This window comes from Entelurus aequoreus, linkage group LG12 (genome assembly GCF_033978785.1).
Source record: "Entelurus aequoreus isolate RoL-2023_Sb linkage group LG12, RoL_Eaeq_v1.1, whole genome shotgun sequence".
Taxonomy (NCBI): domain Eukaryota; kingdom Metazoa; phylum Chordata; class Actinopteri; order Syngnathiformes; family Syngnathidae; genus Entelurus; species Entelurus aequoreus.
This window is the reverse complement of record NC_084742.1, coordinates 28,687,499-28,711,441: the sequence shown is the minus strand read 5'-3', so window position 1 is coordinate 28,711,441 and position 23,943 is coordinate 28,687,499. Positions and strand designations below refer to the sequence as shown.

Below are 23,943 nucleotides of genomic sequence, written 5' to 3'. Positions count from 1 at the left end.
TTAGGACGGAGGTGTCCAAAGTTTGGCCCAGGGGTCATATACAGCCCACAGCTAATTTCGTATTGGCCCTCGGCAAATTGTAAAATTATTATTTTTATATTTTAGTTATTACACTAATTTCCTGTGTCACCTACAGTACAATGGAAAGCAGCTGTGACAGTTTTGTTCAGATATTGAATTGGTTTAATCGTCTTTTAATGTACGAAATGTTGATTTTGATGTCCCTACATTTTCAAATGTTCTACGACTTGACACACATTATGCCATATTGTCTGGCATAATATTATTATTATGTAGTTAATAATAGTTATTGCAATAGTCATAATCCCACAAGGGGAACATATTTTCACTCTGCTGTTCATATTGCCCCCCACCCCTCCCCCAAAGAAACAGACAAAAATTAAACAAATAGCATATACTCGTATCTCTCCAGTAACTACTCAAGTGAAGATAAATTGCCAAATATTATAATAAATCTTGCCACATCGATTTATAATATATGTCCACGGTAAAGAAAGACACACAAAAAATATTTTGATTCACGAAAATAAGAAAAGTGGAGCTAAAACAAAAGATTGTTTTAAATATACAATTCACACACCTATGAATTGTGGTGGTATATTTTCATATTTTTCACATGGAGCATGCATGAAAATGCCTGGTCTGTGTTTAAGAAATTCGGTCAAGCTATAAATCTCCATAAACAAATATTTCTATCGACGCCATTTTAGACATCAATGTAATGTGACTACGACGTTATTAGCCTAATGTGGTTAGCCCCTCCTCTACTCTTTATTGTGTGGTCCAATAAGTTGATGGACAGCCAATCTTACCAATCACATTACGATATCAATTGGACCCGCCTCGTCGAAACAATAATTTCCGCCCAGTGTCGACGAGTGGCAATGTTGTCAGCCAATTAAAAATGATTATTTGCTTAAGCCCCACCTAGTGAGACTGCCCCGTTTCTGTCTTTTGAGTTGGAATAACAAAGGGGGCGTCGTCTGGGGGCGGTACTGGTCTTCAGCTCGACCCAGTTTGAAAGTGAACCGACGGTCCAGTCTCCGCTACAGCCACCAGACATCAACAATAAACAGCGAGTGTTTAAAAAGCCGAAGCCCGCTCCCAAGTGTTCTTTCCGCCTGTCGCCGGCCCCCCTGACGAGTGAGTACAGCTGGCTATATTGTATGGGACGCGGGTTAGAACGCTGGGCACATCGCTCCTCTCCTGACCCTCCAACTCATGGTTGGAGCGGCCAAAAAGAAGACAAAATACACCGCGTTAGTCTTAATGTCCCTTTGCTGTTGTCATTTCACGTCAGCTCCCGCTGATGACTCTTGAAGTCGTATTGTGGCGACCAAGAAACGCCCATTTTGAAGACTGACTGCCAGCAAATAGCCTGCGCCGCCCGTAACAACTCTTCAATCTCCGGAGCATAGCCGCATCCCGTCCTTGAAAATGCGCAGCTTTTAATACCGCGGGCCACGTTTCCATTGCGAACGCGCTACTTTGCCGCCGGGATATGAAAAGACAAACTGGCGCGGTGGCTAATGTTGTGTTTTCCTGCGCCTTTGTGCTCCAAACCTCTGTTGTGACGTCGCAGAGGGGGATGGGAGGCTCGCGCTGCAGAGGGCGGGAAGCAAATGGTGGCTCATTGTTCTGGCTGCAGCTAGCCACATTCTGCTAACCCAATAGTCGGCCCCGTCGGAGACGCGACTTCTCAGTGTCGGATAGCGGCTGGCCGGCCGCATCACTCCATCTCCCGCGGCAAGGCCTGCGTCGTGAGGGTGCATGCCGCCCCGTTATGCCTCTTGAGAGAAAATTGAACCTTTCGGTCCTTTGTTACGTGCCTCAATGCTGGACGGGCCATCTTTTGGCCCTCAGCGGAGTGATAACCTGACCTCCCTATTTTATTATAGATAATAATGTCACGTGCAGGTTCAACTTTGTTCTTTATCTGCAAAAAACAAATAATTTATAAGTGAGATATTACTTTAACATATTTTGCACTTTTTACTATTGTATTACGCATTACATATTTTAAAATGTTTTATTTTTCACTTTTCAACCTCTTCTCACGTACATTCATTAGAATTAAAACTGACATTAGTATGTTTATAAGGAACTCTAATCTGGCTGTTCTTCTATGTTTGGGTGGTGGAGTGTGAACATCCGCCTGCCAGCAACTTGCATCCCAAGTGAGGCAAGTGTAAACGCTGACTGCACCAAAGCATCAAAAGCAGGAGATGCATATCACCACCACCCGACGGAAACTTTAGTAAAAATCATCCAAAAGTAAAAGTAAAATGTCAGCCAAACTAAATACAGCAGTTTACATAAACAGTCATCCTTCTGGACACCGCGCTTTAAATATTGCGACTTCGCCACATCGCAGATTTTTGGGGATTTCAAAAAATGTTTTTTAAAAATTTTTGTCCTTAAGCATTTACAAGCATAAAAATGGTTAAATGAATCTAAAGTATCAATACTACATTAGTATTGGCCACGAGAGGAGACCAAGCCAATCACAGCATGCTGGTTAGTATCATGGCCACTGAGGGCAGCTTCAGACAGCATTACTGTATTGGATTAAAATAGTTTACAGGTGACTAAAGGTTGTTATTTCATGTCTTTAGGGCTCTCATAATGTCCAGAAATGTATTTAGAAGGTCATAAGCAGGTGTTTTTGGCTTTAGCTACAAAAATAATTGATTTGCCTAAGAGCACAGTACCAAGTCAAATTCCTTGTGTTAAACATACTTGGCCAATAAAACTCATTACGAATCTAATTATGATTTATATGTCGCAAAAAATAATAAATCACGGCCTGAACCAATTAACAGATAAACGAGGGACTACTTTACCTGGTTCTTTTCAACAAAGAGGTGATGTTGCTCATTAAAGTTTGCTGCTGCTGTTAGAAATGCTGTATGATACCGTAATTTCCGGACTATAAGCCGCACCTGACTATAAGCCGCACCAGCTAAATTTAGGGGAAAATACAGATTGCTCCATATATAAGCCGCACCCGACTATAAGGCGCAGGGTTTTGATGTGTAATTACCGTAGTATATAGGGGTTCCTGCTACCACGGAGGGGATTGTCGGGACAGAGATGACTGTTTGGGAATGCAAAGCGTCCCATTTATTAACAATAAATCTTTCAATCATTCAATCAAACTTTCACATCTTTGACATGGCGAACAGCATTCGTGCAGAGTACAAATAATACAACGGTGCAAAGTAATACAAAGTACTCGCCTGTACGTTATCAAAATAACCAGCCTACCGGTATATGAAAAGTCAATCATTGTGTCATCGTCTTCCTCCTGCGTACTAAAACCACCGAAATCCTCTTCGTCGGTGTCGGAGAAGAACAGGCCGTAAATAAGCCGCACCCTTGTATAAGCCGCAGGGACCAGAACGAGGGGAAAAAGTAGCGGCTTATAGTCCGGAAATTACGGTAAATGTGACGTCTTTCTTCATATTTATTCCCTCATTGTTGCATTTACCTGGTAAAAAGTCTGACCAAGAAACAAAACTTCTGCAAGTGTATTTGACCTGGAAGATGTTCTGTTGTTTTGGACTTCTGATTGAGGCGTGACTTTATGCATATTGTTAACCGAGACTGACAGTAATACAAGTGTGAACGCAACCCTTAGAGTATGTTGTCGTCCCAGCAGGTCGCCACTATGATGCGAAAAGATGTGAACAAGCCCAAGGGGAAGACGTCGGCATATGCCTTCTTCGTACAGACGTGTCGAGAGGAGCACCGCAAGAAGAACCCAGAGCAGTCGGTCAACTTTGCAGAGTTCTCCAAGAAGTGTTCAGAGCGATGGAAGGTGCGTTGAAGCGTCAAAGGTGTTTGCAGGAGAGGGAAACATGGTTGCAACCCTTTTCTTGTGACCTATGATCCTTTTTTGGCAGGGTCTGTCTCCCAGTGACAAGAAGTGTTTCGAAGACATGGCCAAGGCCGACAAGGTGCGCTACAACCGGGAGATGAGTGACTATGTCCCGCCCAAAGGCTTCGGAAAGAGAGGTCGCAAGAGGAAAGACCCCAACGCACCCAAACGGCCACCGTAAGTCCACTTGTGCACCACAAAACTGAAGTCGGTGCCTCAGCCCTCAGAGTCTGGACCTGTCTGTCTCTGGCTTATGTAGGTCTGCGTTCTTCGTCTTCTGCGGCGAGTACCGTCCCAGCATCAAGCAGCAGTACCCGGGTCTGTCCATAGGAGACTGCGCCAAAAAACTGGGAGAGATGTGGAGTAAGCTAACGCAGTCTGACAAGACACCATACGAAGAGAAGGCGCAAAAACTCCGTGAGAAATACGACCGGGTAAGACACACACACACATGCACTGAACAGACAAGTGTTACGTGTCAACTTCCTGTCTCCCAGGATATGGTGGCGTATCGGGGTGGCGGCTCGTATGCCAGGAACCCTGGTTCATCCGCTCAGGGTGGCGAGGAAGAAGAGGAGGATGAAGGTGAGGACGACGACGAAGAGGATGACGATGACGAGTAGGGACACAGATGTGTGTGTGTGTGTGTGTGTGTGTGCGTGTGTGTGGGGAGTGAGGTCAAATTTCAGATCTTTCACACAACTTTTTTTTAAAGAGAAAATACGTCTTCAAGCTGCTGATTGGCTTATAAAGTGGCAGGGGCGGAGCTTCACAGGAGGCGTGGTTACAGATAAACATACACACAATCAGAGGCACTTGTGTTGTCCCCCTCAATGGACTGACACTGTCGTCCTAATTGTCCTCGTTTGTGTTTTTAATTTTTTACTTAAGCTTCTTGCTTCCTGTGTCGTGCGTAGAGGTCAAAGGTCACAGATCAGCTTGACCATGTGACGTAAACAAACACACACTGTGGATAAATGACTGATTGTGTGTGTGAGATGAGGTCATTGGATGTTACAAGTGTCGGAGGAGGATGACATCCTCTGTTACCATGGTTACGCCCACCAGCCCCTCCCCAGCCATGCTTACGTGTGTTACCATGGAGACCGTGGACTCTTCATTGTCATGTTTTTATTTTTATTTTTTTGTTCACAGTCAACGTAGAAACGACTTTTATAATAAAACAAATGAGGAAAACGTACACACACATCAGTTTTTCTTTGACCCGGCATGAGAATCGTGGATAGCATGTCTTCATCTTACGCTAAGCTTGTCAATGACTGGGTGCTGCCATGCGAACTATGGGTGACTACATCCAAAATATATTTGAGTTTCTCGCCAACTTAAAATTATTGTCAAATTACAGTCAATTTCATTAATTGTATTTCTCTTAGTTTGCTACAGCTAGCCTAGCTCTGCTTGCTAGCATGCCAGCACTGCACAAGTCCTTGATTGTACAAAGATGTCAAGTTACCACCGCATCAATGCTGAAGAGTAAACAAAACAGAAATTTAAATGTATTTAAAATATTTTTTTAAATTCTTGGTCGAGTGTCTAAATTAAAACCAACTTATTTGGTGGCGAACGGAAGGGGCAGTGTGTTTACAGGACAATGGGTGGGGTTACTTAAGAGCAGTACAACAGACCACCCCCACAGCCTTGCATGCTGGGAGAAATTAAGAGAGGTCAGTACACTTGTGCTTTTGAGCTGAGATCCATGAACATCAATTAAAGCTCTAAATGTCCAATTCTACTTAAACCATGTAGTTCATAACAGTACATATAAAACACATTGTGTATGGTCTTACTGTAGTTTAGGAATGTGATCGTGAAAATTGCTTCAATAGGCCTAATTGTAATTCCTGTACACAGTTAATATCTAGACAAAACAATTTGAAACATGCACAAGGATAAAAAAAAGCATCATCCCTTAATGTGATTAAATGTGGATATATCAAATGCAGCTGAGATAGGCTCCAGCACCGCCCGCAACCCCGAACGGGACAAGCGGTAGACTGAAAAACAGTCTAAAGTACAGGTGTGAGACTAGGGCTGCAACTAACGATTAATTTGATAATCAATTAATCTGTCGATTATTACTTCGATTAATAATCGAATAAAAGAGCGTCATGGCGTAGTGGGTAGAGCGCCCGTGTCAGAAACCTGAGGGTTGCAGGTTCGCTCCCCGCCTCTTACCATGCCGTTGTGTCCTTGGGCAGGACACTTCACCCTTGCCCCCGGTGCCGCTCACACCGGTGAATGAATGTTGAATGAATGATAGGTGGTGGTCGGAGGGGCCGTAGGCGCAAATTGGCAGCCACGCTTCCGTCAGTCTACCCCAGGGCAGCTGTGGCTACGAAAGTAGCTTACCACCACTAGGTGTGAATGAATGATGGGTTTTTAACATGTAAAGCGAATTTGGGTACTTAGAAAAGCGCTATATAAATCCCAGTTATTATTATTATTATTATTATTATTAAAAGAGACAAACTACATTTCTATCCTTTCCAGTATTTTATTGGATAAAAAAACAGCATACTGGCACCATACTTATTTTGATTATTGTTTTTCAGCTGTTTGTACATGTTGCAGTTTATAAATAAAGGTTTATAAAAAAAATTTAGAAAAAAAAAAGAAGAATTGCCCCAACGAATCGATGACTAAATTAATCGCCAACTATTTTTATTATCGATTAGTTGTTGCAGCCCTATGTGAGACTCAAGGCCCTTTTGGCCTGCCGCACAGTTTTTTATGGCCTGTGAGAGCCTGACAAAAATTAGAATCAATAAAGCACTTCATCTTTCTTGCAAAATGTATTCTTTAAATTTTGACAGACAAAAACTTACTTCTAATTGAACATGTCTGATCATTCGATAAGATACTCCAAAATAAATTACTTAATATATGCTTTTCAGATTGACTTATCATTTCAAAACAAGTTATTTAGTAGTTTTTTTTAGTATAACATATAATAATCAAATCTATAGGCAATTGTGTGATAATACCATAAGACAAGTGTTTATAATCATATATACTATATATTGCCAAAAGTATTTGGCCACCCAGCCAAATGATGAGAATCAGGTGTCGTAATCACTTGGCCCGGCCACAGGTGTATAACATCAAGCACTTAGGCATGGAGACTGTTTCTACAAACATTTGTGAAAGAATGGGCTGTGCTCAGGAGCTCAGTGATTTCCAGTGTGGAACTGTCATAGGATACCACATGTGCAACAAATCCAGTTGAGAAATTTCCTCGCTCCTAAATAATCCAAAGTCAACTGTCGGCTTTACTATAAGAAAATGGAAGAGTTGCACTACTATAGTACAAAGAGGTCACTTTCTGCACAGTCAGTGGCTACAGAGCTCCAAACTTCATGTGACCTTCCAATTAGCCTACCTACAGTACGCAGAGAGCTTCATGGAATGGGTTTCCATGGCCGAGCAGCTGCATCTAAGCCATACATCACCAAGTTCAATACCAAAGAGCCGGATGCAGAGGTGTAAAGCACGTCACCACTGAACTCTATCTAGAGCAGTGGAGCTGCGTTCTCTGGAGTGATGAATCACGCTTTTCCATCTGGCAATTTGATGGACGAGTCTGGGTATGGAGGTTGCCAGGAGAACGGTACATTCCGGACTGCATTGTGTGAAATTTGGTGGAGTAGGAATTATGATGTGGGGTTGTTTTTCAGGAGTTGGGCTTGGCCTTAGTTCCAGTGAAGGGAACTTTGAATGCTCCAGGATACCAAAACATTTTGAACAATCTTGTGGGAACAGTTTGGAGCGGGCCCCTTCCTCTTCCAACATGACTGTGCACCAGTGCATAAAGCAAGGTCCATAAAGACATGGATGACAGAGTCTGATGTGGATGAACTTGACTAGCATGCACAGAGTCCTGACCTGAACCCAATAAAACACCTTTGGGATGAATTAGAACAGACTGAGAGCCAGGCCTTCTCGACCATCATCAGTGTGTGCCCTCACCAATGCGCTTTTGGAAGAATGGTCGAAAGTTCCTATAAACACACTCCGCAACCTTGTGGACAGCCTTCCCAGAAGAGTTGAAGCTGCAATAGATGCAAAAGGTGGACCAACATCATATTGAACCCTATGGGTTAGGAATAGGATGGCACTTCAAGTTCATGTGTGAGTGAAGGCAGGTGACCAAATACTTTTGGCAATATAGTGTATTTACCGTTACATGCGGCCCTCTAAGGGCAGCCATACGTGTAATGTGGCCATGTATCAAAACAAGTTTGTCACTCCTGGTGTAAAGTACTGCCAACATTAATTTGGAGAACATGCACCACACTTTACAGTTCAAGTTTACCGCTTGTCCCTTTCACTGAATGACGGCCACTTTGTACTTTGCCACCCTCTATAGCAGTGGTCCCCAACCACCGGGCCGTGGCCCGGTACCGGTCCGTGGCCCGGTACCGGTCCGTGGATCGATTGGTACCGGGCCGCACAAGAAACAAAAAATTAATATATCTATCTATTTTTTTAATTAAATCAACATAAAAAACACAAGATACACTTACAATTAGTGCGCCAACCCAAAAAACCTCCCTCCCCCATTTACAGTCATTCGCACAAAAGGGTTGTTTATTTCTGTTATTAATTTCTGGTTCCTACATTATATATCAATTTAGATCAATTCAGTCTGCAGGGATACAGTCCGTAAGCACGCATGATTGTTTTTTTTATGACAAAAAAAAAAATACCATAGGCCCCCCCACCCCCGGTCCATGGGACAAATTTTCAAGCGTTGACCGGTCCGCGGTTACAAAAAGGTTGGGAACCACTGCTTTATAGATCAAACTGTTTGATAATTAAACATTCATCCGTAAGGAAATTATAAAAGAATGTGTAAACTAGGGTATACCTGAAGTCGTGATTTGGTGCGCAGGTCGTCTTTTATTTACTGTATTCTAAAACTGAAATAAAAATTGTTTTTGTGATATATTATTAGATATGACACCAGTTTGCATTTTTACCTGTAACGCAAAGCTAGCGTGAATATTTTGTTCAAAAAGGTTTGTTTGGGTACCCCTGATGGAAAAGCTTATGGCAAAGTGTGGCCTGGGGCCTGTTTGCGCCCCGCAGCTCGGATTTTGTTGGCCTGCAGCATTTTGTCAAAATAAAATCAAACAAAAAATAGGTAAAAGCACAAAGTTGACACGTTAATTAAAAAAAAAAAGTCTGTTTCTTACCATTAAAAACAAAATAGTGTACATACTATGTGCTTTGAATGTTGAATAATTGTGTTGATTTTTTTCTGAAGTTTTTTGGTGCATACTTGAACATTCTACTGTTTTTGTGAAATGCATCCTCAGAATAACAAAGTTTTATGAAGAAAAGTCACTTTATTAGTGCAAACATCACACAGCCATGCGATCTTATTTGAACAACAATGGCAATATGACAGCGAATAAGTCTTTCCCTATTGAATCCAAGATTGCAGCGTAGATCAAAGTTTCTTCAGTGATTCACTCATCATAGTGTGCGTTTAAATATCTGAAAAAAAAGTTAACTTACCACAAATCAATACACAGTGATTACATCGGCGTCAAATATATGAAGCTGTCATTCCTGCTAAAACCTTACAATCACAGCTTTTTATCATCACCATGGCAACGAAGCATCACTGATTAGGTGCACATCCCGACCTGACATCTGACCTGAGCACAAACGAGCCTTTAACTAACATCAAATATTTTGTCACATTTAGTTAGCTTGCTAATGACAGTTAGCAACCATGCTAACGAGCAGCTGATTGGGTGAACTTTTCCTTGAGGAAGTATGAAAAGAAAAGGTCAAAGTTCACAAGTTGAAACCGTCAAGAGGAAGTTGTTTGTTGCTTTGTTTGATTCAATTTGTTCTAACATCAATAAACAAAACGTTTAAAGAGAAAACGAATTAACACTAAATTGCTACTTAGGTTTTCCCTGATTGGTTAGCAGAGGGTGGGCGGATCATTCAAAGTAAGGATCAGATCGATACCAAAGGTAGTAACAGTATTGATACTATCGCTATGAGATAGATATTTTTTTGCTTCACTTCTAAGTTTTTTTTTTTTTTTTTTACAAATATCTATGTTTTAGTTATGTTGTTGATATTCTTACATTGATGATGATATGTGTACATATTGTTTACAAAGAGTAAGTCCTCGGACACAGGAGAACTTTGAATGAGAGTCAATCATAGTTTTGGCTTTTCTTTCCTCATTTTGAACTATTGACTTTAGTTTGTTGAAACATGTATTCAATACAATGGAATAATTGTATTCCTTTGTTCATATTCTTTAATATATATATATGTATATATATATTTATATATATACAGTGGGGCAAAAAAGTATTTAGTCAGCCACCCATTGATTGTCAATGGGTGGCTGACTAAATACTTTTTTGCCCCACAGTATATATAAAGTTGTGTTTATGTTATGTTCACAAATAAGTTTATAGATAAAAACATTTAAAATATCAGTCTTTTATTCTGATTAATCATGGTCAATTAATTAAAAGAAAAAAATCACAAAATCATTTAATGATCTTGAAAATTTTCAAGTAAAAAGTATCAGTATCGCCAATACCGGTCCTGTATTTACTTGGTATGGGATTGATATCAAAATTTGCATTATTGCCCATCTCTATTGGTTAGGGCTGATTGTCTCGAGTTTATTGCTCTGCTTTCTTACAGCAGCTTCTTAATAAAGTTTGATTCAAACCTAATGCTACAACAGCTAACTGGCTAACATTAGCACCGGATGGAAGACGCCTTTGGCATTCTCTGACCTGCAACCCTGAGATTCATGTTGCCATGACAACATGTAGTGTGTGCGCGTATGTGTGTTAGTGCTCATTGGGCATATGTCGAATAGTGTGGAAGATCCAGTCCATCTTGGTGCTCCAGCCTCCATGGTGAGCGTCATTCATCTGTTTGGTAAAATACTCCAGCGCCTCCTGCTGGCTTTTCTCTGACACAAAAAAATCATGAATTCTTTTCTGTGCTTGATTTCAAAAGTGTGTGTGTGTGTGTGTGTGTGCATTACCCAGTGCAAGGGTTTTTCTCAGATAGGCGATGTCGTCAAAGCTTTGCAGTTCAGGCATCCCGCAGCCAAGCAGCAGCGAGAACAAGTTGATGAAGAGGCTGGCGTGCTGACGGATGGCCAAGTACGCTTTGTAACACATCTCCTGGAACCTGAGACATGGCGAGACAGGCGGGATAGGTGAGAGACATTTCCAACTCCTTTGTCTGGTTTGGACGGAAGAGGACAGGACATAGGCACAGGTATGTGCAGGAACAGCAAAGGGACCTGTCAAACTCCTTTGTCTTGGTTGACTCCTGGACTCCTTTGCTGATGACAATCAGGAAGTCCTGTGTCAGCACAAAAGGAACTCGCTCCCGCTTGTAGCCAAACTTCTTCTTCTTGTGGTCCAGGAAGTGACCAAAGTCAATGTGGAAGAGCTGCAGGAAGTGGACGAAGACAGGTAGGTCAGAGTTTAAGAAAGGGTGGTGTCAGGAACCGTACACTCACCTGCCCGTTCTCCTTCACCATGATGTTGGAGTTGTGGCGGTCGCCAATTCCCAGAATGAACGTCGCCACGCAATAACCCGCGCAAGACCTGGTGAACAGGTCGATGGCTCGGTCGTAGCTGAGAGAAACAAGGTAAGACAGGTTACTCCTAGCCTGATAGGAAAACAGCAAGACGGGCAGATACTGACGCCTCTCCACGGTTTTTGTCTTTAATCCAGTGGTGCAGTGTGTTTGAGTTAAACTGCAGCGCCCCCTTCAGGCCTCCTTTACACTGAATCTGCATGATGGTGAAACTGTTCTTCACCACCTCGATGAGACCCACACAGTCTCCGATGGACAGACATCCATACGGGAGCATCCTGAGAGACACACACAAACATACAGGGAAGCCGACATGTGATGATGTCATCATTACCTGTCTCACCGCAGGTCTAGTCCTTGGTTCTGCCAGATGTTCTCCATGATCTTGATGATCTGCAGCGTCAGCATGTCCTGCCGCAAATCTGTAAAAAAACAAGCAACATTGTCGACGGGCACTTTTAGCATGCGTCTGTCTCCCGGAGAAAACATTCTACCATCTCCATTCTTGAAGATGATCTCATTGTTGGTGAAGAGCAGCTCAGACATGATGTCAGGATTCTCCCAGTTCAACCACAAGGGGCGCTTTGCAGATGACATGATCCTGCACTCCTCCAGCCTGCATGGCGACACATGTCGGTTGACAGTGTTGAAGCAGGGTTGATACAGGAGACAAGTAGCCTAGCTGCACCATGGGTGTGTGTGTCACCTGAGATGTCCCAGCTGGTGCACAGGGTTCAGAGGCGAGACAAATCCCTGCAGAGCCTCCATGTAATCTGGACGAGACATGTGTTCAACCAGGAACTTCATCTGAGTCTGACAACCAATCACAGAGCGGCAGCTAAATCAGACCTGAGTTCAGACATGATGTGATCGTTTTCTTACTTTCTGTGTTTCGTCCTTCTTTTCTTGTTTCAGAGTATCTGTGAGGTTCACCAGTTTATCCATTGCCTCCACCTGCAGGCACACAGGCAGGCACACTTCCTGTGAATATGCCAATCAGGGTTAAAGACCATATCATAAAGGAGCTCACCTGCCGGTTCAGGTGTTTTAGATACATGCCGCAGGCTCTGCAGAAGGCCTCGAGCAGCAGACCGAAGCGTCGTGACACCGTCTTGTTGTGCATCTCAGACCTGTCAACAGCACCCACAAAATGATGAGTCTGATCTCACAAGTCATCCTGCATTGCTCACTTGAGATGCCAGAAGAAGAAGTGTCCTATCCTCTGATTGGTCAGCGCTTTCTTGATCAGGAAACGGGCAAGTGGGTTGTCAAGGTACATCTCATACTTCAGCACCTGGAAATAGCATTCCACAACGACATCCACTTGTGTCCACGGACAACAACGTACTTTTCCTCGGTGTGCGGAGTGAACCTGTACGAGCTGCAGCAGGTACTGGGACAGCTTGTCGTCCGTCAGGCTCTGGACCAGACAGCGCAGTGCAAACTCTCTTACCACAGGATCAGGAAAGTTACAGTCCAACAGTTCTAGAGCCGACTCGGACTCCATTAGAGGCCACTCCTTCAACAAACAGTACATCTAAGGGTGCATGGGGGACATGATGTGAGGGACGATGAGTCTTGAGGTACTTTGTCATGAATGTACACACATTCTTTTTTTAAGTTTATCCTACCTGAGATACTTCATCTCTGGAATTCCACTTAACCGAAAGAAGTAACTTCGGAAGAGACTCTGGAATATTGACACAGTAATGCCTGTGGGTACAGAACCATTTAGACACACCACAGTGAAGATGACAGATGTCAACCCTTGGGCAACCTTAAGATTGACCATACACAATTACTCTTAGGATCTAAAAGAGATCCATTCATAAAGTGTCATAAGTCAGCTATAAATTGTTTTACTTAAAGTTTTACTTTTAATGCTTGAAATCTTTTAACAATGTCAGAACTATTTATTGATATAAAGTTTTTATAATTGTTTAATGTTTTGTGGCATTTTAGTAAAAAAATAACAGTTTTTATAATGGGAAAATGCAAAATATGCAATATTTCTAAAAATAAGTTGCAGAGTGGAACATTTGAGGTTGGGTAATCACAGCCTTGATTACGTAAACAATTCATGTAAACATTGATTTTGAATTCATGTAAACATTGATTTTGATACATTAGACAAAACATATTATTTTTACAGTGCCTGCTGAGATGGAATGGGAGAAAAAGCAGGCAGGACTACTTCCCAATAGCATTTTCATTGCATTTCAGCAATTTAATGGCAGTTTAACTCATTCACGCACGTCAAAGTTCTGAGAATTATGCTCATTGGGTTCAGTTTTCTGGCGTCATCTTGTGGTTAAGAGGCGTAATTACACCACAAAAATATGTTGATTGAGTATAATTCGATTTTTATAGAAAAAGCACAGTGATATACCAGGATTACAGTCAGTTAAAATAGCAGTTATAATGGGAGTCAATGGGGCCGAAATAGGTCTTAAGAGAAAGTGTGTAGTCTATACTTTGTTTATATCCTATTCTAACAATGTTGCAATAAAAAACAATGTCCTTCAATCTGATCAATCATATCACATACTGAACACATATAATGCCCGTTATGGGCCCTAGGGGTGCACAAGGGTTAATTGAGTCTTTACCTATGTCTCCACAGGAAGTCCTTCTCTTGCTCAGAGAGTTCGTAGAGAGGATCTTTACAGCAGAGACATCGAAGCTGCTCGGCGTCTGTTGCTGAAACACTGCTGTCACATGCCAGACGACTGTTCTGCAACAGGGAGACAGGCTCTGTTTTTCTGTGTGCTATGATACTGTGTGTGTGTCTGTCTGTGTGTGTACTACCAGGCCATGTGTGTAGTTGAGGCCCAGTTCTCTGCTGATGGTCCAGTTGGCGTGTTCTTCAATTTGCTGTTCATCAGGAAACACCACCGGCTGGGTGAACCAGGAGAACTCGAGTTCTACGCAAGGAGACTCCTAGAGAGGCACGAGTCACATCCAATCAGTGGACTTTATTTACTAGTCGCCAAAACACCTGGTAGTGTACCTTGTTAGGATTGGAACTGGCCACCCCTATGGGGTTCAGCAGATCCTCGAGTCCGTGAGGGACGGGCCACAAACTCAGCGCCACTTTGCCTGACACCAGAATGTCCTTATAGTCAAAGAGGTTGACGTTTCCCCAGGCCAGTGGGCAGTGTTCCTGACACATAAGTGAACAAGGAGAATTTAATTTGGTAGGTTCTTCTCTGACTTCCTGTATCACTGCAGTCTTTCCGTACCTCTTTGGCCCCTTTCCTTCCCTTCACAGAGCAGATAGACAGACAGACTCTGGCTGAGCGGGGGAGGTCAGACAGGTAGATGTCGTAGGTCAGCCACTCGTTCCATCTGGACTCAGGACAAACACGCTTCAGATGCGTGTAGTCAGTGTGTACTGAGTAGTTAGTGTTTGGTGTGTTACCTTGGGTTGGAGCAGGGTACCCTTTGTGTGTTGACATTGTCACAGAGTGGCTCTCCTCCATGATAAATACCTGTCCTTACATAGATCTACACCCACACACACACCTGTCATCAGACACAGAGACACAAAGACAGGCAGACAAACCTTGTCGATGTCGCGGATGTTGACGTTAACATAGGTGGCACAGAGCAGTCGAACCCTCAGCCGGGTATTGAAGGCCCACAGTGAGCGCGGAGGAGAACCATCTGACCCTCCGAGACAGGGAGATGGCTGCGGAGTTCGACGACTGAAACGCAAACCAAAAGTTTTCTACTTGGTGACAGCGCGAGCCGGCTGCTAATTTGTGTCTCCTGATGGGCGGCCATACCTGTATGATGGTGTTACAAATCCAGAGGCGGGAAGCTGTGAGTAGAGACTGTCTTTGGAGACCAGCATGAGGTGAGGAAGACGACCAATGATGATACAGGAGCGGATGTACTACAGGCGTGCAGACAGGCAGACGGGTGAGGCAGTTTCATGTATGGGGTCCTTGCTGCAAGCTTTTACCTTGTACTGACTCAGAGGGTACTTTTCCAACAGGTATTCATCACAGCCACACACCTGAGGAGTAGTAGTAGGTAAATCAGGCAGTCATGTGACAGACAAGTAATGCAAATAGGCCTTCAAACTGCTTATCTGATTTTGAGCATATCCAGATTGTATTCAGCTTGATGTGAAGTACGAACAGCAAAAATCTTTTGTTGTGGTTGGAAATGTCAATCGATTTAGTTTTCAGTTCGGGCCAGTTCCACAATGGTCTGTCCAATCGGATATTAGAGCAGATCACACCTGACAACGGTGCCTCGAGGATGGAGACAGGCAGGTAAATTCCCTGATGAAATGAACAACCACAATTTTGATGCCAATGACATGAAAAACACAAACCAGTCCCGTCTAGTCAGTGCCTTTCTGATGTCTCACATCTCACTTCATGAAGAACGTCAGAAAGACTTTTGGGAATGTCTTCAAAGCTGACCAAGAATATGTATGAGGAGTCTAATAATAATGATAACTAGAAAATAATTTAGACTGTGCAGACCTTTTTGCAAGGCCCTAAACAGACAGTGATCCAGATCACACCCAAAATGTAATCACTTGTTCCTTAACTAATTTCTGACATTTCCTGGGAGTTTAATCAAAATCCGCTAAAACTTTTTGAGCTATGTGGCTATCCAACAAACAGTCCTATTTTGGACATTCCCTGAAAGTTTAATCAAAATCCACCCATAAATGTTTGAGCTACGTTGCTAACTAAGAGCCCTATTCTCCCATGTGCTTACATGAAAAAATCTGCACATTTGCACAGATTTTGACTAAGTCTGTCATTGACCACCTTCATCCAAGATGCGCACTCTGGTTGGAGCAACGCGGACATATGGGTGTTCCCAGTCAAATCTGGGCTTGAGCGTATTCTCACATCGATTCATTGTAAATTTCGGACTATAAGCCGCTACTTTTTTCCGACGCTTTGATCCCTGCGGCTTATAAAAAGTTGCGGCCAATTTATAGATTTTTTTCGCGCATGTCATTAATGCAAATAGTTACAAAAAACACAAGCAAAGGCACTGAAAAGGTGTTTTATTGCTTGTGAAATGGCGTCATTTTTTTGGATCAGTTCACTCACTGCAGGTGATGCGAGGTGAACGTCTTTGATTGATTGAAGCTTTTATTAGTAGATTCCGTACAATTGACCACTAAATGGTAACACCCGAATAAGTTTTTCAACTTGTTTAAGTCGGGGTCCACGTTAATCACGTCTACAGTATTTCCTTCTGTTTAGTGCTATCAACCAAAAGTACAAGTGCCGCTCCAGTTTCTACTCAAATTGATTCTTACAATAATATGCAATACAACAAAACTATTCATACTTACTAAACCGTTCCATGTGTGATGTCTGTAGGAGTGTTTGCATGTTTGTACGTGCTATCGTTACTAGCATTAGCTAATATGCTAACACACTTACAAGTGTCTGAGTTAGTATCATTAACTTCCAATTGCATTCTTTTTGTATTGTTCCAGTTTCACAAATTCCTGTCACCGTTGAGTTATTGAGTCTGTTTAGCTGATTGGAGAGCCAGCTTCTGCAGCTTGTGGGTCCATGATGATGACTTCTGTTTTGTGTGATCAGCCGTTCTACTGTCGTGTTACAGGCACCGTTTCGAAACAATTAAGGTATGTAGATAAATATTTCCTTGTGGTATGCATCTGCGGCTTATAGTCCGGTGAGGCTAATATATGGGAAAAAAATGTTTTCTTCAAAAATGTAATGGGTGTGGCTTGAATACCGGTACGTTCAATAGTCCAGGAAAATATGGGAATTACTGTTGCTCCAACGCGCTTCTGAGGCTGAAACAAGTCCAGCACCTATGGAAGGTGAAACATTGTATAACACTTGAAGTTTGGATGCAAGCACTTAAAGTTTGGATGCAGTGTAATAAAATGATGAAAGATACTTCTAGAACGCTATCAAATATAGTCTGATCGCTTCAATTGGAAACACCTGGAAAAATCCATTGAGATGAATATCATGAGTGTCACTCTGAATCAACAACTAAAATGCCCATCGTTTACTTGGCTTTGTGCCTGCGTAAAAAGGAAAAAACAAGGCACCCCCCACGACCCCGAAGGGAATAAGTGGTAGAAAATGGATGGATGGATGGAAGGCGCGACCACCGCATAAAGAGCAAGACGACCATGCATGGGCTGCATTGGGACATCCTGGGATGTTAAATATGTACAAGGATTTCGGCTGGACCGTTGGTTATCATTGAACTTTGTGATTATTTAATTGAAAATACATATATAAAGTACTGTATTGTCTATGAGACAATATAAAAAGGACAAGAAAGTTATCCTCACTTTGTTGCACAGACTGGGAGAATAACAAAAACATTTAATCAAGTTAAATCAATTTAATTGATTGATTTTTCCACAAATAATGTTAAACTGTCAGCTGTTAACTCAACGACTTGTACATATGGATTACTATTCACATCCGGCCAGGAAGAAGTCACTGTTGTAGCGTCCATATACGCACTCTATTGCCATGATGACACACAACATGTAGTGCGGCCTGGATGTGTATGGCCTTCTACAATTTAAAGTGTTTTCTTTTTTACGTATTTCAATGACAGTCCTTATTGTTAGTAAAACTTCATGTGCCACAATTTTAACACAGACAAAAATAAAAATGCGTCATGGCAAGGTCCGCCTCATTAGTAATGAGCTCACATTCATTCACAAATTTCACACTTGAGCCTTACTTACGCGGAGTGGCCATGTCCGTGGGCAGGATGGGATTGGAGAATACGAAAAAGAGAAAGCTACGTAATTTCAAGAGCGTAAAAAAACACTTGAGCACAAAGGGGGTAATAGACCCACAATTAAGGTGTTAATCATAAAACTGTAATTCCTTTAAAACATACGCACATGGTGTTGAACATGGTGTGTGAGAAAATCGTCCTCTGACATGTTTTACATCCATACGGATATTCTCATTCAAGGTCAGAAATCTCCAGCAAGGGGTCGGTGACTCCCAGGGGTTCCACAGAGGTACTGAGAGGGAGAGTCGTAAAAGTTTTGGTTGCCTTTTAAAAAAATATTTTTTATATTCCCCGAGCAATTTTTCCACAAATTTAAATGTCTTTAATTACACATTAACATTGATCCAATATTTTGCAGTGTAGTTTAGAAATGACAGTGGCATGGCCGCCCAACTCACTGTAAAAATATGAAAAATTATATTATGGTATTTATGTTAGCATTTACTTCCAGCTAAGAATTAGGTTGCTGTCAGTTTGAAATTAGTGCAGCAGTTGTCAGCTAGCCATTAGTGTGCTAGTTTCCAGTTAGCTATTAGTGATGCTAAACTGTATAATTTGAGTATCTTAGTACAGTATTGCAAAATAACAAGGTATCTTTAGGACCAGTCAAAACACAATCACAATGTTGGGCAGCACGGTACAACAGGGGTTAGTGCGTGTGCCTCACAATAAGAAGGTCCTGGGCTCGGGGTCTTTCTGTGCGGAGTTTGCATGTTCTCCCCATGACTGCGTGGGTTCCCTCCGGATACTCCGGCTTCCTTCCACCTCCAAAGACATGCACCTGGGGATAGGCTACACTAAATTGGCCCTAGTGTGTGAATGTGAGTGTGAATGTTGTCTGTCTATCTGTGTTGGCCCTGCGATTATCTGGCGACTTGTCCAGGGTGTACCCCGCCTTCTGCCCGAATGCAGCTGGGATAGGCTCCAGCAACCCCGCGACCCAAAGAAGGACACGCGGTAGATAATGGATGGATGGACAATCACAATTTAAGTATAGTGTCCCGGTTTCTTTTCTGGATCAGTTTTGGGGTCCTTGTCCCGGAAAACGTTGAGGACTCCTGGTCGAAGTCATTGTGTTCTCAGGGCACTGAATCAATTACAATTGGACTGTACAGATTGTCAGAGAAGACATTTCACTTCTCAAAGACTACAGTAGATAGGGTTAGAGCTGTCCTTTCTGGTCTTTGAGCATAATGACCGGATGATTGGCGAAAACGTCTTTTTAAGACAATTTGAACAGTCCAATTGCAATTGATTCAATGTCCCTGAAAACTATTTTTTTTTGAAGAATTGTGCGGCCAGCAGCCCTAAGAGTGAGATGCAACATTACGTATTTGGCTACATTTCCATTTTTGTTTATAATCTGCATTACAAAATTATCAGAAACCTGTGCTAATAGGTCCTTACAAAGCATCGATTGCTCGCCATGAAAATCTGAAGATGCGGACAGCAGATGTGATGTACCAGCAGTGCAAGGCCATAGAGACATACGTACCTTCAGGATGTACTGGCCCTGGTACTCCTGGACACATAGGTGGAGCTGCTGAGGTGAAAGGTGCATGGACCTGCTCTTCTTCCTGATGGACTCGGCAATCAGCTGCTCAGGCAGGCTGTCGTGACTCACCTGCGGAGAAAATAATATTCATTTGTCAGGTGAGTGACTGAGGTGGGTGGTTATAATTCAGTGGTGGCTGCTGGTGTTTCAAGTAGGGGAGGCTCATCTTCAGCTACTCTCTAAACACAAGTACAGACTCCAATGACAGATAAAAGCTATAAAGATGGTAGATTTGACAAACAATACGTCACTTAGAGCAGTGGTCCCCAACCTTTTTGTAGCTGCGGACCGGTCAACGCTTGAAAATTTGTCCCACGGACCGGGGCGGTGAGGGGGTAATGGAATTCTTGTTTTGTTTTTTTTGTCATAAAGAAATACAATCATGTGTGCTTACGGACTGTATCCCTGCAGACTGTATTGATCTATATTGATATATAATGGAGGAACCAGAAATATTAATAACAGAAAGAAACAACCCTTTTGTGCGAATGAGTGTAAATGGGGGAGGGAGGTTCCTTGGGTTGGTGCACTAATTGTAAGTGTATCTTGTGTTTTTTATGTTGATTTAATAAAAAATAAAAACAATAAAAAAATGTTTTTATTTTTAAAATTTTTTTTTATTACTTGTGAGGCCCGGTACCAATCGATCCACGGACGGGTACCGGGCCGCGGCCCGAAGGTTGGGGACCACTGACTTAGAGGATTGTAAAATTCTCCATATCAACTCGAAACAGCGGAAAGAGACATGAAAAATGCTCTTGCAGTGGTTTATAATTTAAGATCGCTGATTCGCTCATTTTGCTGTCAATTAAAAAGGGATCCAGCCTCAGACAGATCATCCACTCGTCATCTGGGAACTCAGCGTCCAGGCCAGCCAAGGCCAAGCCTACTTTCCATACACTGTAAAAATGTTCATTGTAAATTCACAGTAAAATGGCTAATAATTGCACTACTTTCACAGTAACATTTATAGTAATTCACTGTGAAGTTAAATGCTGTGAAAAATAAGATTACTGTAATGTTTACAGGAATTTGTTGTAAGATTACAGTTAATTTTCATTACAGTATTCTACTGTAAAATAATACTGTTAAATGCTCGTCAAATTTTTACGGTGTACAATTTCAGAGACGCTCTGCGTTCATTGGGCAGGACAAAATGACTGTCTAGTTCGTCTGCTATGGAACAACCCACTCTATGCTCCCCCATTAAAGTCAATGGACGCTCAGCTTTAACATAGGGGTTTAGTGCACTATAACGCTAACCCCATGAATGAGAAGAATGACGTGAACGTAGCTGATTCTGAACAAAGGTTCTAGTGCGTATGTGGTCAATGACATGTAAACACAAAAGTACTTCCCTTGCAGTCTTAGAGCAATCACCACTGTAATAATTGCAGTAATTTATGATCCATGGATACCTTCAGTGTGTATTTTTGTTTGGAGTTGGACGGACACACGATCACCCAGATGGTTACGATCAACCTCCCTACCGAGAGACACAACAAAACAGTTCTTTGGCATTTTTTCCAAGGCAAAGTCCGCATGACGATGTAAGTGCTCGCTGAGGCTAAGTCTATAGAACCTTTGTCCAACTTGCTGTAGATGTGCTGTGGCAGTTGGGGGCTGGACTCCACATTTGGGGGATAAACATAGAGCGCCTGGCTATGGGCGCCGCCCCCCTCCCGCTCCTCCATGGCCTCTCTGCACACGCTAAGTATGGCACGACGGAAATCCTGGACCTCAGGGTCCTTCATCATCTCAAACTCGCAGACCGGCATCCCGATGGCGAATCCTGCTCACAAACACGGAATTGTGCTCGGGCTCTCTCTGGTTTTATCGGACCACCTCTTACCGATCTCCCGGTTCAGGATCTTCTCCTCACGGTTTCCCAGAGGCTCGATCACCTTTAGAATTGGGTGAAACAGTCGAAGGTCACACAACCGCCTGGTCTCGTCGTAAAACTCCTCCCTCTCCGCTTCCTGGGTCACGCCCACAAATATGTAGCTGGACTCCTCCTGTTCGGCCGCAAAGCAGAGGTTAAGCCCTGCAGAGCGCCGCCAAGAGTTCAAAGGTCAGTCGTACCTGCAGAAGGTGGTAGAGTGGATACTTCCTGGCCTCTGCGAAGAGCTGCTGTTTGATGCTGATGAGAGGAGTCTCTCGAAGACACTCCAGGCTCACCATCATCCCTGCACACAAGGTCATCGGAGCATTACGGACACCAAAGGACGGCGATGACATCATCGGCTGTCAAAAACCTTGTACCATTGGGAAGGCAGCAGTCCACCAGGATGCGTGGGGGCATCAGATGGAGACCCCATAGTTCCCCTGACGATGGTCTGGGAGCCATGATGACTCCCTCACCCGGGCTCCTGGGGGACGGACAGGTGGGTGTATTAACGTCATGGCGTGTGGACTTAAATTCTCATGTTTTCTTCTGTCTTTCTGCTTCCATTTATGTCTTTGTGTGTTTTCTATAAGGCCATCAAACAAAGACCAAAAAGTAGGACACGTGCACGCACACACACACACACACACACACACACACACACACACACACACACACACACACACACACACACACACACACACACACACACACACACACACACACACACACACACACACACACACACACACACACACACACACACATTTCCTGTTACTGTGTGAGGAAAGGGACTTGTCATCAACATCATTATTATGAAGGTGCAATATTGTCTACACAACGAAGGAATCATCTTGTCTCCTTCTCCACGCCCTCGCCTCTTTCTGCTCAGAACTTCAGACTATGATGGTTTCCATGACAACATAAAAGGTAGCATCAGTCCGGGGCTCTTTGTTCACTGTGCGTGAGCGTGTGTATGTGCGCGCGCGCGTCACCTGAGCTCGTTCCCGGTGCGGCGGCGTGTCTTCTCTCACAGCATCGTGGACTGCCAGCTCTCTTGGTTGGGTGTCATTAGCCGCAACACACACAAACAAGGCGGTCCATTACAAATGGCGTCTTTCCACATCAGCGAGATGTGTGAGGAGGAAGCTGCTGCTCGCCGGCAGGAGCAGAACAATGTGCTGGAGGAAGGGGGGCGGGTGGGGTGGGGGCGCTTATCGCGCCGCTTCCTCTCTTAAAGGGCCACGAACCTCACGAAACAGCAGCTCTCGCTATTCACCTTGCAATGAGGTTTTATATCCACGCAGTAAGCCATAAGTTTAGGACGAGGGCTCCTGAACGCGGAAAGCTGAGTGTGGACGCTGGAACGGACAATTCGCGACAAAAGAGAACACCGGGGGTCCTCCGCCATGGTGTCAGAGTGATGCCTCTGTCGGGAAGTGACGATCTCAGGGCGAGCAGCGGATCAGTGATGTCACATCAGCTGTTAATGTGGCACACGCGCGCACACACAAGTTGTCAACAAAGAGAATGGAACAAAAACAAGATTGAGATGATTTGACATGTTGTGACAAACATCCGTGCCGTGGTAATGAATATTACAATTATGTTACGTTAACAAAAGGATCAGACTCTTGTTTGTACATATTTGTAAAAGTCCGTGTTGAAAGGAAGTGTGAAGACATGTATTGTTTTTGTCCTAAAATACTGCTATTTTTCTTTTAATGCAGTAAATGTTTCATTTACTAACCGTTAATTGTTGACAGCAGCTGTCAACATAAAGGACACCTCAGGCCAGGGCCTCCCATGCAGGCGAAATTCGGGGCCGAAGCAGAAATTTATTTTGGGGCCCCCCCCGATCATCACAAAATGTGTCCATATTTTTTCATTTATGCCCAACATTTTATCCAAACTTTAATTTAAATTGATGCACGTTTTTTACACAAACAATGCGGATTTTGTTTTGTTTTGTGTAAAATAACCAAATTAACATAATGAAAATATAAACTAGGGGCAGCATGATGGAACAGGGGTTAGTGCGTGTGCCTCACAATACGAAGGTCCTGGGTTCTATCCTGGGCTTGGGATCTTCCTGTGTGGAGTTTGCATGTTCTCCCCGTTACTGTGTGGGTTCCCTCCGGGTACTCCGACTTCCTCCCACCTCCAAAGACATGCACCTGGGGATAGGTTGATTG

The 23,943-nt window shown here is 43.1% G+C and overlaps 2 protein-coding genes across 3 annotated transcripts; one reads left to right on the top strand and one right to left on the bottom strand.

Moving 5' to 3' along the window:
• Positions 1-1,002: 1,002 nt before the first annotated feature.
• Positions 1,003-5,102, top strand: LOC133661880 (high mobility group protein B2-like). 2 transcript variants are annotated; one of them, XM_062065421.1, is made up of 5 exons: positions 1,003-1,164; positions 3,683-3,841; positions 3,927-4,078; positions 4,161-4,335; positions 4,399-5,102. In XM_062065421.1, the coding sequence occupies exons 2-5, from the start codon at positions 3,692-3,694 to the stop codon at positions 4,522-4,524; spliced, it is 603 nt and encodes a 200-aa protein (XP_061921405.1). In that variant the 5' UTR covers positions 1,003-1,164; positions 3,683-3,691; the 3' UTR covers positions 4,525-5,102. The 2 variants fall into 2 exon arrangements, with proteins under 2 accessions (XP_061921405.1, XP_061921406.1); XM_062065422.1 differs by having other exon boundaries at positions 1,008-1,164; positions 3,680-3,841.
• A 5,220-nt stretch (positions 5,103-10,322) lies between these two features.
• Positions 10,323-22,921, bottom strand: zgc:158659 (uncharacterized protein LOC791141 homolog). Its single transcript, XM_062065420.1, has 28 exons — positions 22,744-22,921; positions 22,126-22,232; positions 21,946-22,049; positions 21,716-21,878; positions 21,446-21,655; positions 21,282-21,349; positions 19,804-19,932; positions 15,493-15,546; positions 15,314-15,423; positions 15,091-15,232; positions 14,947-15,032; positions 14,768-14,873; positions 14,536-14,688; positions 14,334-14,465; positions 14,135-14,259; positions 13,157-13,238; positions 12,898-13,062; positions 12,716-12,819; positions 12,556-12,655; positions 12,408-12,479; positions 12,232-12,338; positions 12,020-12,141; positions 11,869-11,947; positions 11,633-11,803; positions 11,445-11,562; positions 11,223-11,374; positions 10,959-11,107; positions 10,323-10,883 (listed from the first exon to the last, which is right to left on the bottom strand). Exons 2-28 carry the CDS (start codon positions 22,208-22,210, stop codon positions 10,759-10,761), a joined length of 3,213 nt encoding a protein of 1,070 aa, XP_061921404.1. The 5' UTR covers positions 22,211-22,232; positions 22,744-22,921; the 3' UTR covers positions 10,323-10,758.
• Positions 22,922-23,943: the final 1,022 nt, after the last annotated feature.

What these genes read in the sequence shown, in the direction of transcription:
- zgc:158659 (XM_062065420.1), bottom strand. Translation starts at nt 22,210, where the DNA reads ATGGCTCCCAGACCATCGTCAGGGGAACTATGGGGTCTCCATCTGATG. An exon ending in CTACAGCAAGTTGGACAAAG is followed by an intron (nt 21,350 to 21,445) that starts GTTCTATAGACT and finishes GTCTCTCGGTAG; the next exon opens with GGAGGTTGATCGTAACCATC. An exon ending in AAGACAAAGGAGTTTGACAG is followed by an intron (nt 11,108 to 11,222) that starts GTCCCTTTGCTG and finishes GCCATGTCTCAG; the next exon opens with GTTCCAGGAGATGTGTTACA.
- LOC133661880 (XM_062065421.1), top strand. Translation starts at nt 3,692, where the DNA reads ATGATGCGAAAAGATGTGAACAAGCCCAAGGGGAAGACGTCGGCATAT. An exon ending in AGTGTTCAGAGCGATGGAAG is followed by an intron (nt 3,842 to 3,926) that starts GTGCGTTGAAGC and finishes CTTTTTTGGCAG; the next exon opens with GGTCTGTCTCCCAGTGACAA. An exon ending in AACGCACCCAAACGGCCACC is followed by an intron (nt 4,079 to 4,160) that starts GTAAGTCCACTT and finishes TGGCTTATGTAG; the next exon opens with GTCTGCGTTCTTCGTCTTCT.